Here is a 19833-nt window from a genome sequence, read left to right as displayed (position 1 = left end):
TCAAACAGACAGATGGCTTTGTTGATGCCACTTCTTATGCTTTTGCATATTTCCACTCGCACCTCAATCTCAATTTCCCCTTGAATCCCTGTTGATTTTGCTGCCTCTTCTCTAAAGCTGCTGAAAGAAGATGACACCTGGTCCGAATTAAATTGCATTAAAATACCACAACTGTGTATATTTTCACAATGGGCAGCCACAGTGGGACTCAAACCCCTGACCCAGGGTCAGTGCCATCGCCAGTCAGCAACAAAGGCTTGCGTTGAGCATATACATTTCACAGATGGAGAACGAGGCTGCAGCTGTCCAGCACCTTTCAAACAAGAAGCTCGACATAGTTCTGACTTTTTTTGGCAAGACTGGCTGCACATGACATCACTGGAAAGTAATGCACTCCTGTGTGCTGCTATTAGAAATACATTGTTGTTTGAAAAAAGGGGTGTGATGCCTCAGGTGTGTATCATAATAGAGGCAGTTAGCGGCGGCAAAGGATGAATGACGGACTGAACCTCGAGTTATCTCTGAAATGTTAATGGCTCTTAAAGTCTGAATCATGTTAAGAGTGCTCTTTCATTGTCACAACTGAACTGTGTGAAATTTGACTTGGCTTTGCATGTGGTGCAATATGATATGATCAAAAGGCATTGAAAACTTCAGTCAAGCATTTACGCTATCTGGCAACATCTTGAAAAAATTATATAACTGAATGTATTTTACAGTTTAACCCTCATTGGTTGTTATTATAAAGATCTTCTTCTGTGCACAAAAACATAGATTAGAAATGACAATGAAATGAAACAGGGCTCTCTCTCTCTCTCTCTCTCTCTCTCTATATATATATATATATATATATGTGTGTGTTTGCTGCATGTGTGTATGAGTGTATGAACAACTGTTTTTTGAAAAGGCTGCTGACTGATACGGTGAACCAAGGTGTGATTCCCCAATATATATATATATATATATATATATATATATATATATATATATATATATATATATAGACAGTAGTAGAAACACTTGTTTCAGTTTGGGGAATCACACCTTGGTTCACCTATATATATATATATATATATAACCATATATAATATCTATAGTGCATCGACAGTTATCGCTAAGATTTGGATTCAAAAGTCACCTGACACACTTTCTGGGAGTGCTTCAACTCCCTCAGATGAAGTCATAAATTACAAGGTGTTTCACGGATGAGGAGGGCTCGAACAGAAATAATAAATCACTCAGAGATACTTCAGCTTTGGATTCTTCCCAACATCTCAGATTTCTGAAGTATTCTCGTGGCTGAGGTCATGAAAACAAAATCTGTGGGAAGAGGAACCAGTCGAGTGATTGTTGTGCAATAACTCAAGATTCAACACCGTGCCAAAACACACATTCAAAAACACTATCTGTGCTCCATGATCACATTAATGAAGAGATGAATTCATGCATAAATATTTTTTTCTTTGCTATCTCAATAAATAACCAAATCTAAAGCCAGCACGTCAAGATATTCATAAAAGAGGCAGCCAAGAGTCTGCTACTTTAAACTCTGACTCGCTGGCCAACACTTCCTTAATAAGATCAGGATCAGTGCGTCCTGAACTAGTAGACCCCGAAGGACTGAGAACAGGGGGTGAGGTTGAATCCTGCCTGTTATGAGGTGGTGGTTGAACAGGCCCAAATGCACACACACAGCAGAGGACTTGATGTAACACAAGTTTATTTTACACACAGAACAGGAGAATAGTCCATGGGATATGCGCGAGTACAGAGGCAAGTCCAGAATGGCTGTAAGTCAACAACAGTCACTACGGGGCAGGAACTCTGGCAGAATCCAGAGGCGGAGAAGGTCCCTGAGACTTGTGCAGGCCGGTGAGAGTGTCCCCGTAATAGGTGGCTGAGGTAGGCGGGTCCAAGCCGGCTAGTGAGCGCTTTCCCTCGCTCCACACCGGGCGCTGTGGGTTCGGGCGGAACCTTCAGCGGCGGCGGGCAGGCAGGTGGTCTCCGAGGACCGATGCAGGACATCAGCCGGGTCGACTGTGTGGCTTCCCGTGGACCGACACAGGATTGCTAAGACACGTCAAGTGGTGATCTCTGTGGAACGACACGGGACAGCAGGTATGTACCACAGGGTAGCAGACAGGCACACTGGTAGGACAGGAGAGACGACGGACTGACGCAGGTGGAGTGCAGGACCGGGGTTGATATACTGTCAGGTGGTTATTACTGGAATGAGAACCAGCTGTGCCAGCTGAATGAGGTGTGGTAGTGGGAGGAGACTGGAGGTGGGCAGTGGAATGAATCCCCACCCTCCAGACACAGACCAAAACATAGAACACCTGACAGACAAATAAACAAACACGGGAGAAGACAGGAAACATGAGGAGAAGGGTGATCGGGGGAAACAGGGAACGACAAACAGGGACAGGAGGAGATCCTGACACTGCCTGTTATATACATGTGCACAGATGTCATAAACGGGAATCTGGCAAGAAACCCTGAGGGAGCAAGAAAATGTGGAGTGTTTAAAAAAAGTTAAAAGAAAAAGCAAGGATATTAACAAGTTTAAAGAGTCTCTATACCCCCTAAACTGAGTGTCATGACACAAGCATCCCACCAAGTAAGACTGAAATTGGTGTGCATGTGTCACTTAAAGAGCATTCCCAGTTAGTTCACCCACATAAACTCAGGTTAAAGTAAAGCTTCCCCTGCCAATACACCACTGTATCATCTTCACTCTCCCTCATTTGCCAGTGTAGCATGTTTCGCTCTGGCAGCTGTACAGGTCGAGCACACAGATCATTCTTTGGCGGAGCACCAACATTAACAACAATCAAGAAACACGGTACACCAAATAGGGTGTGGGAATGTGCTTCGTAGAGCGCGGACGTGAGCATCGCTTGATACAATGGCAAAATTGAAAGAGGAGTTTTTCTTGACCTCCACTTTGCAGGTTTGGCCTCTGTAAATGATTACAGTTTTTTTCAAGCCCAGCATTCAACAAAGAGCCACCATAAAAAGACAGAGACAACAAAAGGCAGCAGAAGTGCCATTGAGAGACAACTGGCCTGAAAAGAGGAGACTAAACTCACCATCTCAGCCTCCTAAATGTGAGATTATTTGTGTTCCGTGAATACATCTCAGTCCCCTCAGTGACTGTGTGTATGATAATTCCTTGATGTGAAAAAAAAACCCAGTGGTGTGACTCAAAGATCAGGGCAGCGAGCCCCTCCCTGTGTCCTGCAGTCCTCAGACTGTGTTTAAACCGAGAGATCAGACACCCGTAATCTCCATTGTCCCGTCCTGGGTAGACGACAGGGTCCTACCATGGCCCACTTTAACAAGCAGGGCCATCTGCAGAGTCACAGATGGCCCTGGCAGTGTCTTACAGGTTCCCACATTCAGATAGAGGGTTAACCTGATATGAGCTGGTTTACTGAAATGAAAAATCACACACAGAGAGAGCGAGAGCAAAGAGAAACAGAAATTGTTGTTGCTTTTGGTAAATCGTTGTAATCTGCCTGGGTATGCAGTTTGGGTATTTATTATGTTTTTAAGCCCAGAATAACACTGCAGCTATTTTTCACACCGTTTCTGCTCCTTCATCGCAGCTCTGGGTCAACTACCTGGATCTCCTGAAACATGCAACATATGCTTTTGATTACAAAGTGTTATTCTGTTAGAGAGAAGCCGTCTTTGATCCACCTAAAGCACTCCCTTTTTAGCTCCACCTCTGAAAACACACATTCAAAGTGGAGCTCCCCCACCTGAGAGTCTGACTAACAAGAAGGTTTGGTGGTTAAAGAAGGAATCAACAGCTTTATGACAGCACTGAATAGACATAATCAAGGTGATAAATGAGGCATTTCTGTTAAAGGCTGGTGCCACTGTGGCATTTAGTTTGAGAGTGAACAAACAGCAGGGAAATAAAACGAACAAGGGCACACTTTAAGGACACATGCAGTGAAAGAATTCAAATCAATGGTCATCAATGTGTCCTGCCAAATGGATTCGACTGGGACATTTCTTCTCTTAGACAAAGTGTTGCCAAGGTAACGGTCCAGACACCAACTGAACGAAGAGACTTCCTACTGACAGCCTCATTCAAACAAGCCCTGTGACCCAGAGCTCTGCTCCTGATTGGCTGTTTGATGATGAAGCTGCCAGGCGTCATCCCAGCATGGGAGCCGTGACCTTGACCTCACATTAAGGTGAAGACGGGAGGCTGGGAGACCGCGAGCTCTGATGGGCGAGTGTGCTCCAGCTTTGTGTCCCTGAATGGAGAGGTAATGAGTCACACAAAACTTCCCAGCAGCCGGCCAGCTGGCATGCAGCTCGCCTGCACAAAGAGATCTGCAAGGGAAGGCCGGCCTGTTTCAGCGTGGCAGACATTCAGGGCCTGCTTTCCATTTCATTTGCACGAGTGCTTTTATGTCTGTATCAGTCTGACATGTTTCTGTGTGTGTTTATCTTTTCTTGGGGGATCAACTAACACGCCTCCACTTTGCTCCCGTGTACTGGCTGGTGGTGCCTCTGGGGAGAGGGTCCGCAGTTTTTTGTGCAATCAATTTACACGTCAACATATTGTTTTGAACTATTGATTTTGTCAGGAGAACTTTCACACAGAATGCAAATATTATGCAGCAAAAAAGTGACCTATTCTTTTGGAAGGAGGTCGATTTTTCTGAGCACCGGCATCGCGAGTAAAGGAATCAACCAATCACATTGTCTGGAAGTGGATCGGACGTAGCATTGCAATTAAAATGTTGATTGTTTGTGTCTCTAGCCACCTTGTGTTTGTTTGCAAAAATGACAAAGACAGGGTGTGGAGTAGCAGTGCCAAAAACAACTATTCTATAAGAATAATAAATAGTTTATGTAGTTTAGTTTTGGGTGTAGTACAGTTGGTAAGTTGGTAAGCAGGCAACAGAGTCACAGCAGGTTTGGGTAACGTACCATAACCTCGTCTTCTTTTGTCAAGTGAAGAAGAGATGGACAATACTGTCATCACTGGATGATGTTGAACTGAGCTCACACAAATCGTTTCAATCTTTTTTTTGAGGATCTTTTGCAAATTTGCATCACTGAGCGTAAAAATATCTGTTAATATTTAATGTAATATTTTGTGCTGTTTATTCCTCTCGTCCCCAGTGTGTAAACAGTTCTAAATACAGATGTCACTGCATGCAAAATACATTGATGATCCTTGATGGGAATCGAATGATCAGGCTGCATTTGGACATAGTCGGAGACTCCTTTGACCACATATGTAGCATAGTTTGAATGCAAATGTATTCCAGGCTGCTTTGATAGAAACAATAGTCTGACCTGTAGTGTGCAGTTAGCAGGACAAACCTCTCAAACACGGATGGATGTGTTTAATCTGCCGATTCCAAGATTCAGAAAAGGTTTTGAAACCTGAGACAAAGTACCACAACAGCCACAACAAGTCATATGACTGAGAGCAAATGTAGACATCTTTATCAAGCTGCAGTTTCCCACAGATACACTGATAGTTACCATGACGGTGGTCTAATTTTGGCCATTTGACTACTTGATCTAATTTTTTGTGACATTGAAAGTCCTCTCTCAGATTGACGCTGTTTAAACCTCAGCAGTGCATTCGGTGAGGAGTCAGGATTTGCCACTTGTAATTTTTATTATAAGATGTATAAAATGGATCTTGTAAAACAAACAAACTTCACGCTGTAGGGAACTATTTGAAGATGCTTGGCCGAGCAACAATGTTAGGGAGTTGGAAAGCAAATGCATTTCACAAAGTATCTCAGTTTCCCACACAGTAAAAGGAAAATATTACACACACCCTGAAACACACAAACAAACCCTGACGTCTGGTTACAGTTTAGCAGTATTCCTGCTGGAGGCAACATGAAAAAGAAAGTCCGTTCTAATGAAAGACACCCAACCACGGCGCCGCGAGCTTTGGGCTGACGGCCAAAAGATGAGGCTTTTTAGCCGGTAGCTACACACCTTTAGGTACTTTCCTCCCACGCACCATGTCCAGCTATCATTTCAGATACAGTCTGAAGGAGGGGATACGCTCCTCAGATAAAGTGATGGGAACAATCCACAGCAGGCTGACCCTCCATTAGTCCTGTGATGCAATAGTGGTCAACAGCGTCCACATTTCCCATAAATGACTCGCCATAAAAAGTTATTTCAAGGAACTGTTTCTCCACGGTCTTCAGTCAAAACCACAACTGTGATGACTGAAACTGTAAATCAGGTTTCAGCCAAATGTTTTTCATTTACTTTCATATACTTGTTTAACAAAAGTCAACTGAATTATTCAAAATAAAACGAGGGTTGTGTTTCATATGAAAACAAGCCTGAACTCTTTGCCAGCTGTAACGACCTCTGGCATCACTATCATACACCTTGCACAGCGGCATCAAAGGAGTATTCAAATCCAGCCTCCCGTCTGAAGTCACCTTTGTTCTTTTTGGCTGCTCTCAGACTTTGGTATTCCCTATAGATAACCGCTTTTCATTGTTGATCACAGCATTCATACTTGCCCAAATAACTGAGGCAGAAAAAGCTTTCCAGGCAATTTTCTTCCCATTTCATACTAGAGATGCAGATTCTATTCATCACGCTGCTTTGAAGGACCGTTCAGTGTGATCTGTTTGTCCACAGTGTACACAGCAAATTACATCAATTAAAGCATGCTAGTATTATCGAGTGTCATTTAGAGTGGAAAACCAGAGGAAAATTTTATTTATCTAATATTGTAAAACTAAAAATAAAGCATTAACTCTTACAGTAATGAATGGAGCCAGATGTTGAGTGTTTGTCAGCAGACTGAGCAAATCAAATCAAAAGCCCCTAAAGCAGCTATGATGGAGGATATAAAACTGGGTTTGTTCCAAATGTCATCTCACTTTTTTCATATTTCCTCCTCCTTCTCCAAAAGCAGCAGAGTACTCAACACATGGGTCTTACTGTGTCCCTCAACTTGACTATTGTACTATTTCTTGGCTTCTCAATTGTACAGTAAAGATGGCTGCAGTTTGTAATGGTAGAAGGACACTGCTGTCTAACTGTGAAACAGCTCCAGACAGTTCTGCAGAACTGTCATGCCACGGTATGTTAAAATCTAAACACATGAAGTAAGAGGATTTAACTATTTCTGCACCTTCATTGTGGACAGGCAACAATATGGTGTCTCATTCAGTGCTCGGGTGTCAGAGGAAGTTCCCTCTGAGTCTGAACTCCCTGGTAAGCACTAAGGGTGCAACCTTTAGATTAGTAACTGGAGAATCAATTTCCTGGAAACTTGTGGGATAGATTGATGGTACTCTAGAATTTCCCATTTTCTCATAATTAAATACCTAACGGTAAAAACTGCGTACAGCAGACTCTGGAAATTTGGTCACAATGAAACTGAAAGGAATTACTGAGAAATCCAATGAATCCTGTTTCTCTTTCAGGCCAAGCCAAAGGCCATTTGATTACTCATTTGACTGAAATTCTGCAAACCCAGAGAACAGTGAGCCAAAAGCTTGTTTTACAAATTCAGCACTCTCATTTACAAATTAGTAACTGAGGAGTGGTTTATATGTATTTATAGTTCTGAGTACTGTATCAAATATTAAACCAAATAGATTTACTGTGACTACAAAGCATCAGTTCTCATGGTTGACTGGTGGTCAGTAAATGTTTAATTCAGAGTACTGCGAGCAGAAAAGCAGAACATAATGGAGAGCAGGTCATCCATTTTATGGCAAGGCACTTTTTTGCTGCTATAGCAGGATGGTCTCTCCCCAGTGGGGCTGCTGGGAGCAGGACTGGCTGAATCTCAAAATAAGAAACTGGGATAGTGAGATGAGTGAGAGCGATAGCGAGAGACCCAGAAGCTCAGAGGGAGCTCGCAGTCAGAAGAGAAGAACAAAGTATAACAAATGCCTGAGGGAGCGGCCAGGCACAGAAATTACTGGCAAGAATAAAAGATGAATCCGGATGGCGAGGAAATGTCCCAGAGGAGGAGGGTATAAAGGAGGGAGGAAGAAAAGCCAAAGGAGGGTGAACTTGCGTGTGCTTCAGCGCACGATGAGCCGGATGGCGAATAATCGTCCTATCACGCTCACCTGTCCACCAAAGCTTGTGAGGAGGCCTGAGGTCATTCCCAGGGACACAGCTACTCTTATCGAAGACCCTAAAGAATATAAATCTGGTGACTGGTAAATGTCTATTTCTGCCCTCTATACTTTTTTTTAAAGGTCTCATATAGCACAAATTCAGATTTCTGTTTCTTTTTTGATTACAAAGCAGGTAGGTCAAGGTGCTATACAAATATTATTACTATACTTTTAAAGTGACCAAACATTTGGTCCATGGGTTCTGCACACTGCTACAATTCAGCAACTGTGCCGTTTGGAAGTTTGTGATGTCACAAAATCACGCTCATGTCATATGTTTGCCCTTGGCACAGCTCACTGTCCAACTTTTTATGTTAAAGAAAACATAGCTCCGCAACAGAACGCAAGCTACATGACCAAAGAAAACTTGTGGTTGGCCTGGGAATGTGTCAGAGACAGCCAATCAGAAGAGAGGGTCGTTGATATCAATGCTCACAAAACAGCCTTTTTGTTGGTAGAGCTCCACAGAGATGCTTAAGAAAGAAGCTGTAAGACTATATTGAGATGCTTTTTGGTACTTAAAACTACAAAAATATCTTCTTGTAGATATCAAAACTGCAAATAACCTTTAGGAACTGTTCCTCAGAAAATAAAAGTAAAAAAAAAAAAGAAGTTCATCGTTGAAAGGGACAAAGTGCTGAAGTGACAAAAAGCAAAGCACCAAAATGTCTGTATCCAGGTCAGTGATGCTCGTTCACAGAAGCTCCACCATCCTGTTGCAGGATACTTTCTACCACTTACACTAAAAGTGTGACAAAAGAAGGCCCACAGGAGGATACAAACACAGCAGGGAGCAGATAAGACTTTAAAAAGCGAGTCTGGCCTCAAATGACAGACGTCGTACGAGGAAAGCAGAGGAAGGTTTTCAAGATCAGGGAACCATTTGCTAAGAACAAGACAGAATTTTTCAAATGTGGGCTGCTCTCGTGGTAGTGCAGTTTGTGGTTCTTGTTGAACACAATTACAGTCCAGTCACTTTGTATGAGACATCAAAATCTATTAAACCTTTACATAACACCTGTAACCACACTGATAATTCAGCTAACGTTAGCTCCATAAACTGGCTGCTACTGCTGTCTCCATCTGATGTTTCAATGGTTTTTGCTGACTACAACAAACAACTTGTAAACAGGGTCTTAAATGAGGACACCACACAGCATCAGCTGCAAACAGAGGCCTATATTTCAACAGCATCCTGAACTTGCTTCCACACTGTGGGGAAATACTTCAAATGAGATGCTCAATCCTGAACAGGGCTTTTCCACTGTAAACTGTAACCTAACAAACGGGTGTAGTTACTAAATTATGTGCTCCTTGGATTTGTAAGCATTGCTTGTGAGGGTGGCTGGACATGCTTTTGGTTCTAAAAGAAAATACTGTATATCACCCTAAAAACTTCTGTAATACTGAGTATTATACTCCTCTTTTATACTTCTTCAATATGTGGAAAAATCCAAAGCTTGACAGGCCTGCTGGGCCAGAATATGGTTGCTAAATTATGATTTAGTGGGGATTAGTGAATTCAAGCTGGAAAAGAAACCCTCAACACCAGACTGTAAAGACTAATCAAGCAGATAAAACGGTCTTAGCCTAAAGCGATTTACACACACCCTCATATTCAACAGGTGCCCTTTATTTTTGAATCACTCAGGTGATGGTAAGATGATTGATGAAACGGCTCTTTCAACTTTAAAGACTCAACCTGGCTGAGCTGCGTGCTCGTATACAGACAGGATGTGAGGGGATTTCACATTCCTGTCAAATCCCAGTCTAAACACCTGCATGGCAAGGACTGCATTCACATGTGTTCGCTTCATATTAAAACGTCAGGTCAGTTTTAACTCATCTTCTCCCTGATCCAGTCTGTTCAGACTTTATCGCATGAGAATATCTTTTTAAAATGTCCCTCATGACATTTATAGGTACAGACACAGATTAGTTACACTCTGTAACTGACTGCAGCACGGGACTATCTATTCGTAAAATAAGTCTTCCATAGCGTGGGAGGATTAACTTAATATAAAGCTCTTTTTTTATTTTTTTATAGATGTGACTCACCATCGACGTCTCAGATCTTTTATCTCTTGTTTTCTACTAATCTGTCACCAGATAGTGAGCTAGTTATTCACGTGGACTACGAACAGGAGAGTTCATGGGAACTTAACTTTTTATCTTCTCTTTCTGCAAAGATCCAGAGATGCGTCTTACAAGTAAATCCATTGCATAATATTTAAATCTGTCTTTGTGACGATGGTGATCTGGGAGGAAGGAGCGTGGAGGAGCATATGATATCATTTAGAGACAGTCTGAGTGAGGAGAGGAAACCAACACAGGTGGCGTGAAGCGCTTCTGGCTACCGGCAGCGAGACAAAGACCAGCCGACAATGGTTTTATGGGCCTGTGGCCTGTCAATATTTCTCCAGGTTGCCACGGAAAAGAATGTGCTGAGGTGCTGTAAACGGTATGCTGCAGTAAAGTTAGTTCAACCTGAAGTCAGACATGTATTTATTTGATCTTTGGAGAAAATGTTGTAGTTTCAGCTGCAGTGCAAAAAAACAGTAACAGCTCAGGAAAAACCCTGCTTTACACAGAAGAAACGTTCATTTACAGGTTCTTTAGGTCATGATGATAATAATAAAAAGTTAATTTTAGTGCAGCTTGAAGGGCGATTTAAATCTGAGTCGACTTACAGAAACTGGAGAACAAAAAAAATATCCAAAAGTAGCCACGCAGCTGTTCGCTGCTCAGTTTGTCACCAGCCATGAGTGACAACCTGGACCAAACACGTTGTTTACTTTACTGAGTTGACAGTTAAATCAGACCTGGGCCTGGACTGGGTTTTTGCCGGTCTGCTGACCTGTGGCTATTCAATATCATGTCAAATGTTAAATCCTCTCTAATTGGCCGGTCAAGTCTTTAGAGGGTGCGTGATAAGCAAATGGAGGCGGCTGTGTTTGCTCTTTTGTGTTTTGATAAGGTGTGCAAGGGGGGTTGTGGGGTCAGCAGGCTTGTAAGGTCAGGGGGTAGATGACTTTACCCGCCCTACTTCATTCAGGACAGGCTTAAATTGTGCCTTAGCCCCACACCACACAGAGCTCCATAAAGAGTAATGACTGCTGGGCAATGCTATTTAATAAGAGAGCATGTGTGTGGGAGAGACACTGACACACCTCGTGGCAGGGAGATATCTTATCATGGCCCTCGATTTCTGCAAAAGCAAAAACAATCACCTCTTGGCAACAACAAACTGGAGCTTAACTTCCTCTGGAGAAAAATGCCGTTATAAAAACAGTTCTGTTTCACACGCATACGTTCCCATAGAGAGGCCCTCAACACAAATGTTAGCCTATACACCTGAAAATATACAGAGGACCAGCAGCGGGATTTTAGGTGAGTGTGTAGACTGACTCAGTAGCACTTGCTCTCGTGGAGGGTCCCACCACAGGAATGTAAAGTGTAATAATTCACACATTTCCCTCAAGCGAAGCAATGAAAAAACCTTCACCTTCATTTTAACAAAACATCTCCTTTCATAAACAAACTCTGCCTCCGGTTTCTCCCCCATCTCGCCTAATGACACCGGCTCCACAGGCCAATTTAGGGGAGCATGTGTGGGGTGCAAGGTCCCAGAAGTGCAAGCGAGCATTGTGGTTTCCTGGTCACTGGCTTTTAGGAATGCTTGACTTGACAGAACGGTTCAGAAGAAACCACTTCAATTGTAGGCCGGGCGATCCACCGGGGGGCCGAGGTGCTGAAACGCACACATGGTTAATGAAAGAACGGGAAACTTTCAGTTCAGTTTTCAATGTCAAGTAGTTTACAACGTAGAACACTGAACGAAGCCACCGGTTCGTTCATAATTTGATACTTTTTTTTATACTCCGGTCCAAAAAATGCAAAGTCAGAGTGCTGAATAAAAGCAATGAGAAAGAAATGAAATGACATTAGCTAAACAACAAGGCTGCCTGGGCTTTCTCAGTGTCTGTCTCAGAGGAGGAAAGAGGGGGTTGGTGCAGGAATGAGAGAGCAAAGTCTTTGAAATCTGCTCTATAATTAGCAGAGGTACTATATCAATGGCAGGTTGTCTGGACCTGCAGAAATATGCTTGTGGCTCTGATAATGAAAGAGAAAAAGAAAGGTGGAGGCTCTTCATCCAAGATGCGCTGATGTATTTCATTTCCTTGTGTGTATTTAAAGTCTGTGTTCCTGTCTGTTCCACCTCATGTATTTAAATCAGCAGCTTGATAATAAAAATGGAATCACACGACAGAACGCTGCTAATAAAATCTGATTTCACTCACTGACCAAACTGCATTATCTGAAGCTCTGCTGCCGATTCCAACATCGACAGACGTTGACCTCGGATGGAGTGTGCATTTACTCGTCAATGCAGCCTCACTTAGTGCATCAAATGGCCAGACTGGGTCAATGAAATGCAGAGGGGAAGGACTGTCAGTGGGCTAATGTGGCTCCCTGGTCTAAGCTGCAACAGTGCTATTGCCATCCACAGAAACTCACAGAGCTGCGTGAAGACTGGAGTGACATCAAGAGACAGGAGGGATGGAAACTGCAGAACATAAATACTCTACATGGGGCTTGGGCTTTCGTCTCGGGTTGTTTAAGCACCCGGAAATACAGCGCAGAGGAAAGCCTAAAGCATCTCAATGCACGGTCGTGAAGAGTTGTAACTGCTGCAGGCCGTGTCTTGATGTTACATAACACGCAGTGTGTGTCAAGCAAAGTCTGACCAGATTTCTTTTAGTTCAAATAGTATGGATGACAGTTACAAATGTAAGTAATATCAGTGCGACTGAATCAGTCGGCTGGTTGATTATTTTAATCAAATCCTCAGCGTAGGACAGAATTGTGAATGCTGCGCACTTGCTGGCTGGAGTTATTTCTTCAAACGGCATTATAAATTGAACGTGCTTACCTAAAAGTTAAGATATTCATCCTGGCTGTTCGTTTTCAAAAAAAAAATTCTCTTTAAATTCTTTATTTTTATTGCACATTATCATATTGATTGTGCACAGGTGTCAAATAAAAGCAGACCTTTTTTGCCACTGTTCTGTTGTTGAAAGCATTTCATCAGCGTTTCACGTATTTACTGAGCGTTTCTGGAGTAATACTACAACCGATAACACATCTTATCACTTTTAACAAAAGTCACAAGATCATTATGTAAGAGTATGCACATAGTTTGCAACACTAACGCATTACGGATTAGTCAGGTCTTGGTCTCGGATCTATACTAAGCAGGACAAGCAGGACACAGTGCCGTCCTGTTTGCTGCTTAGTTTTACTCAGTTCTGCTCTGTGGAGCCGCGGGACTACTGTTTTCCTCTATTTGGTAATGGGAAGCAGTCTCTAGCGCGGTCTGTACGAGGAATGTGGTAAACTTCCAGCCATGTGCTCTCGGACCAGAAAAGCCAGAGGGCCACTTGCTGCCACAAGTATGACGGCTCCCCCTGCAACACGGAGCCAGTGTAACTTAAAACCCAGCGGAGTGCTCCGACATGGGACTGCACTGCAGGGCCCGGGCCGCCTGAGGAGCTCTGATGCTCGTCCAATGCAGACATTGATGGGGTGTCACTGGAGAGCTGTCCAAACACAGGGCTGAGGGATATATGCCAGGCACGGCGCCTGGTGTGCTTGTGTGTGTTTAAGAGTGTGTGTGAGAGACGGAGGATAAGCGAGAGAACAGAAAGAGAGAGTGTCTCGGCATGGAAGTGAATCATTAGACTGACAAAAAGAAACCATCTTTTCTGCTTTATATGACTCTTGTACATCTTGTTGAATTGGATTCTCTTATATAAATAGTTGTGTGACTCAAACAGCATCACTGCAGTGTCTATATATGGACTTCCCGGAGCACAAAGCACACCTCTTATATTGTACTACCGGTGTTGCTGATAAAGAATAAAAGGTTCAACATGAGATGAATCAGAAGTGAAAGAGAAGACACTTTGCACTTTGAGCGAACAAAGTCTCTTGACCCAAATGTGTCATCATCTCACCCCGCATTTAAAAACACACCAGTATGCAAATATTACCACAGAGGGCACTACAATGTTAAACACCAACTCAGACCATGTTTATCTAATGTACTAAACTCCTTGTACCCACCAGGGTATTAAGATGAGACCGCACGTGTGTCTTCTTTTCAATAAGTCAACATCTGATTCTGCATAATTCTGTATGGTGAATGAATCTGCAGCTGTATCCTCAGGACAGGTCACAGCCACATCATAAAGGCCCACCACCACCTACTGGCCTCTCCGTGCCTTCAACTGCTCCATTTACACCAATTGTCATTCAGATGAGGGAGGCTACTGTTGTTTAAGGCCACCCCTGACACCATGAATATGAAAAGCACAACTAAGAGTAATTAAGCTTTTTTTCATGCAAAAGAAGTTATGTAGAAACACTTGCACGCAAGATCTCCTGTACAACATGTGGCATGAAGGCATTTGATATCACTTTATGCAGTGAAATAATCATGAATGAAAAGTTAAAACATTCCTATTTAATGGTGCTCCATTGTGGCGAAGTCCATTCAACAGGACAGGACTTAGCTGTGAGTAGTTAATTCAAAAGTGTTGCTTTGATTGTAACAACACTACATGTCTAAAATCCGCAGAGAGACCGGTTGCACTGGGAGAGTTGGTGGATCAGTGGGGCGCAACAGTAAGCTACCGTCACCTACACTCATCCGTTAACCAGGTGCACTTGTCTTTATCACCAAACAGCAAATTTAGCTGCCTTTGATTTGCAGCTTCAAGATAAACCAGGACCAAGAGACACATCAATAATATGCAGAGTATTCAGACTGCATTTAACTCAATATTCTGCATAGCAGAAAAACAAACCAGCAAGTCTGCTTCAAACAACCGCTTCGGGCATTTGCTGTTTTAAAAAAAAAATATCTCTGCAGACATCTCACAGTTTACACTGAGTTTAAAAGGGGTCTTTTTTTGGGAGGAGGGGGTCGGTGGGAGGCATGGGGTGAGGGGGTGGGGGGGTGGGGTGGTGGCAGGCAGCTATCCATCCCGCACATAAATACCTTCAGGCAAAATAACCCATTCCCAGACCACAGGAAGCAGGGTCTGGGGAACATGCAAGGACTTGCTGAACCTAAACTAAAGCGGGGTAAATCCACTGGGGTATGTCCAAGCTGCAGAAACTGGTCCTGGGATGGATCACTCTGGGAGGGGGGGGGGGGGAGGGACACAGGTTTCCTAAGTGTTTACTGGAGAGTGGACTTAGACACACACACTAATGTCAAGCCATCTCCAGTCACTCAGGGAGGTGGAGGTGATGGGGGGCTTGGGGGAGGGGGGGGGGGGGGGGGCACAGATTAAAGGGGCCAGGAGAGATGGCCTCATGCTGTGTTATCAGGGTAATGAATTCTTACTGGTGGCCACAGCGAGGTTCAACACATGAAGGAGGACGAGCCTCAACATCATGTCGAACTTTTAAGCGCTTCACGGACGCTCAGAGGTCAAATAATACCACAGAGACACTCTCCGGAGTCTCCGGAGTCTCCGGAGTCTCTGGAGTCTCCGCACGCAAAAGAAAATGCTTCGACTACAATTAAGAGGGAGAAACGTGCGTAAGCAACAAAGTTACCTGTAACTTAACTGAAGCTACAAAAAAAAAAAGAAGAAAAAAAAGTAAAAAGAAGCGTTGCGGCTACAAGATCAAGTCTGATGAAGCGTGAGTCGCAGCAACGTAGTAGCCGACGTCGCCTGAGGTCGGGACGGACAGCCGGACTGTCAGACGCCCCTCAGCGTGGGAAGACGCGGCAGCGCACGTCTCCCTGTCGGACTCATTTTCTACCACAACTGCGACGCTCATATTAGCTTGCTATTAAAATTAGCTTCACATTAAAAAAAAATAAAAAATAAATCAAATTTGCCGACATGGACTTTACTGCGTCAATGTAGGTAGTTTTTTTTAAAGCTTGTGTTGCATCATTTCTGTCGCGACCCAACCGGTCCGCTGTTCGTGCTCAACTTTGCTAACTTTTATTCATCTACGTCACCGCTTTGGGAGAATTTGATGCCTCCTCGTGCGGTTTTCTTTCAGAGTCGCGCGCTGGACGCGCGCAGGCAGCAGCTCCGGTGTATAAAACAGCCAGTACTCACGCACTGCCTCCTGTTTGGGGTCCAGCTCGGAGCAGGTCTGCTGAAGTTGGTTGATCTTGCTCTGCAGCCCCCTGACCCGCAGGCTGGTGGAGGTGAGGTCGCTCTCCAGCTCCTGGAATATGGAGCAGGCATGTTTGGCCAGGTCCGACAGCTGCCGCAAGGTCCGGGATAGAGCCACATTACTGATGGAGACCAAATCCTCGAAAACTAGACCCCCCTCGTTTGGGATTTGATACCTGCACAGTAACTGGGGTTCTACGACTCTTTTGGCAAATGGCATGTTGTTGTGGACCCGGGAATAAATCCAACAAAAGTCACCCAAGACTGAGCAGAGAGCTGTCGCGTCCCCTCGGCCCCTGATCCAGTTTGTCTGAATTCAGCTGCGGCTGATGCCCCCCATCCTTTCATTTGTTAGAGAGGACTGTTGTGCTCCTCGCTGCTACGCCGGGTCATCTGCTGCCCTAATGCTGCTGTGTTTTTCACTGCTCCAAAGTAGAGGTGGTTTTTAAAAACAGTCTGCTGGAAGACCTGGAGTGGAGCCCCGGGGCTTTGTGGATCAGGACTCCCTTGGTTCACAGTCAACAGAACAACAATAATAATCCTGCAACACTCTTATGGGACACTGCAAACACAGCAGAGCAAAAGCTTTATATGTAAATTAGAGTGACATGACGGAACAATAAGAAACACCATATAATGTAAAAAGCAGAAAAAGACAGGATTGAGCACGGCCTGTTTAAATCCCTCTGAAATCCCTGTTGGAGTAGCAGTTTACAGCTTTTATTATCAGGAGGAAGACAATGAAAGAATCAAGGGGTAAAAGCCTGATTAATTATTGATTTATGCTCATGAATCATTTTCTCTTTGTCTTGTTAAATATGAGCATGTGGCTTGAGTATCACCATATTATATTTAGTGATATTTTATCTATCTATCTATCTATCTATCTATCTATCTATCTATCTATCTATCTATCTATCTATCTATCTATCTATCTATTTTGAAAAACACTATGCATTTTTAATTAATAGTTGAAACTAAAGAGATAATGTATGCAAAGATTCTTGGCAATTCCTTTTGCTTAGCTTGCACAAAAACGATTGCTATGATGGTGGGTGTTACAGGTGCTGTGTGTTAATGCTTATGCAGATCCCTCTGTTCTGATTTGATAAAAAAAAAAAAAAAAGGTAACTTTTTTAATTCAGGCATATCGTGGTGTGAGCGTTTTCCTAAAATTGTATTTAAAAGCTGCAATCTACTGCAATACATTGAATTGTTTCCCCTGTATCATAATGTGCATTTAACCAAGTTCATGCCAATACACAGCCTATGTATGTGTACAGTATAATTCAACATCATTCACCTTTTAATATCCAGAGGAAAATATAGTACTTCCAACTCTACTACATATATTTGACAGCGATAGTTACTTTTAAGATGAAGATTTAAGACAATGGATAATTTAACAAGCTTTTAAAACAGAACATTTGGTGAAAGATGAAACCAGGGGTTTCCAACTTATTTTGTCTTCAGAAAATCAGTGTACTCGGGATCGCATTTCACATGTCTATGAGGTGTAAACAGAGATTTTTCCCTTTAAACTTCTCACATGCATGGTTTCATTTCAAGAAATGTTCAAATGATCAAATATCTCAGAAAAAAAAATCAAAGTTTGTAGAGAAAAAGGCCAAAAACTGAAAACTGAATTGTGGATCAGAACTTTCTTCTTTCTTCTTTCCTCTCCCAGTAATGGTCGGACGACCCCTCACATTGATCTGTATAGAAAACTGGATATGAAGTAGTTCAAACTAGCGCCACCTGCAGCAGCTACAACAGTAACATGCTTTTACTTAAGTAGAATTTTTAACACTGACGTTTTACTTGTAACGGAGTATTTTGATCTTGCTGTACTTAAGTTAAGGATCTGAACACTTCTTCCAACACTGAAAGTAGCTCAGACAAAAGCTGAGGTCACTCTTCAAAAGCTGCAGGTCAACATGTGGTGTAACGGAGATTTAAGAAGGATCGCGAGATTACAGTCTTTACACCATTACAAATACATACATTTTTGCAGCTTCTAAAGAGCAGTTTATTTGTATGCAAGGATATCCAACAAATACATTTAACATTTATTTGCATTCATTCTTAATGTGCGATAAAACTACAAGAATTCCTCATATAGTTTGTCACATCCCTGCCTAGGTTAATCTCTGCTTTCACCTCTGTGTGTAGACCTGACGGCCCGGGATGAGCTTCATTCACATTTGCTGAATGAGTGTTTAGCTAAATCCCAGCAGCTGACGGGGCCAGAATGGACAGAGGTGACAGTCCCAAAGCTCTTCCTGTGGCCTAACCAATGTCCACACCAGAAGTGCAACCTTTGCAAAGCCCGGCCGGGGACAAAGGAGGGACCAGAGAAGCGGCGTATGTCGTCATCTTTGAGTAATGGTACTGCGACAAAAGGGCTAACTTAAACAGACAAAAGCTGGTAATCTTTGTTGTGAGAGGAGTCAGCTTTAACTTGGAGCCACCAGGGATGATATGGATAGTTTATTTACGCCGTACTTAGAAAAACTGCTCTTCATGTCCTCACCAGCTTGCTTCAGTAGATTATATTTGGGTTGCTTCATTGGGTTGTTACACTTTAGTTTTGACGACATGACTTGATGTGGAGGTCTTCGGGCCCAGTTCTGTCACTGAGGATTTGTGTCTGGGAGCGCTAATTATCAGTGTCTCCAGCTACGCAGATCATTAATAGAACATAATAATAAGTCAGTCACTGACTAAGTGGGAGATGGCTGGATGGCAATTATATCAAACAGGCACTTGGAGACAACACATGGCTGACACATATAGTTTCCTCATCACGTGCAGCTGTCATCTTGAAATGCAAACCAAACACTTTTAAGTGGTATTTATAGTTCAGTGAGAATGCCTCCCTGTTAAACCATCTGATCTCATGAACACACACACACACACACACACACACACACACACACTCCTCTCATGATGTATAAGATAAAATAAAACCTACAGCACGGGAGGAGACGCTGTTAAATTGATGTGGCAAGTACTGACTCGCAGGACCGTGCCAAATATTGGTTATGGCACGGAGGAATTACAAGGGCCGTAGTTGTCGTCTGGCATCCGGTGTCTGTTTTTCTCAGACTGAACTTATTCATTCCTGCTCATTCATGTTCTCCATGTCAGATGTTGGATGTATTACCTCAGGATGCCTGCACACAGACTCAAACACGTTGTTTTACCTGAAGAATCGGTTTCACTTTGCTCTTTCTGACAAAAAAAAGAAGTCATTCAGTTGTTTTAGGTTCTGTGCTGGGCTCAATTTAGTCTTGCAGGATAGTTAACATCCTAAAAAGTGAGTTATATGCTGCTATCTCCAGGAAAAAAAGAATGTCATTAGTTATGCAGGCATTTACTCATAAATTAACTAAAGTTCAAACGATCAAACAGAATTTCTGCTGCAATAATGGCGCTACATAAAAAGGTCAGAGAATCATCAAAGT

General features: G+C 43.0%; 1 protein-coding gene across 1 annotated transcript in view; it reads right to left on the bottom strand.

The window, feature by feature from the left end:
- The window catches only part of nhsa (Nance-Horan syndrome a (congenital cataracts and dental anomalies)), a 58898-nt gene extending 42156 nt beyond the window's left edge, over positions 1–16742 (bottom strand). Inside the window, exon 1 of the mRNA XM_069150762.1 lies at positions 16307–16742. Coding sequence (XP_069006863.1) covers positions 16307–16586 — 280 coding nt within the window. The 5' untranslated portion in view covers positions 16587–16742. The remainder of the gene's footprint in view (positions 1–16306) is intronic.
- Between the last annotated feature and the right edge of the window lie 3091 nt (positions 16743–19833).

The sequence above is a fragment of the Embiotoca jacksoni genome, unplaced genomic scaffold, assembly GCF_022577435.1.
Source record: "Embiotoca jacksoni isolate LCO1_2020_lvr unplaced genomic scaffold, fEmbJac1.0.p SCAF_16, whole genome shotgun sequence".
NCBI lineage: Eukaryota > Metazoa > Chordata > Actinopteri > Embiotocidae > Embiotoca > Embiotoca jacksoni.
This window is presented reverse-complemented; position numbering and strand designations above follow the sequence as displayed.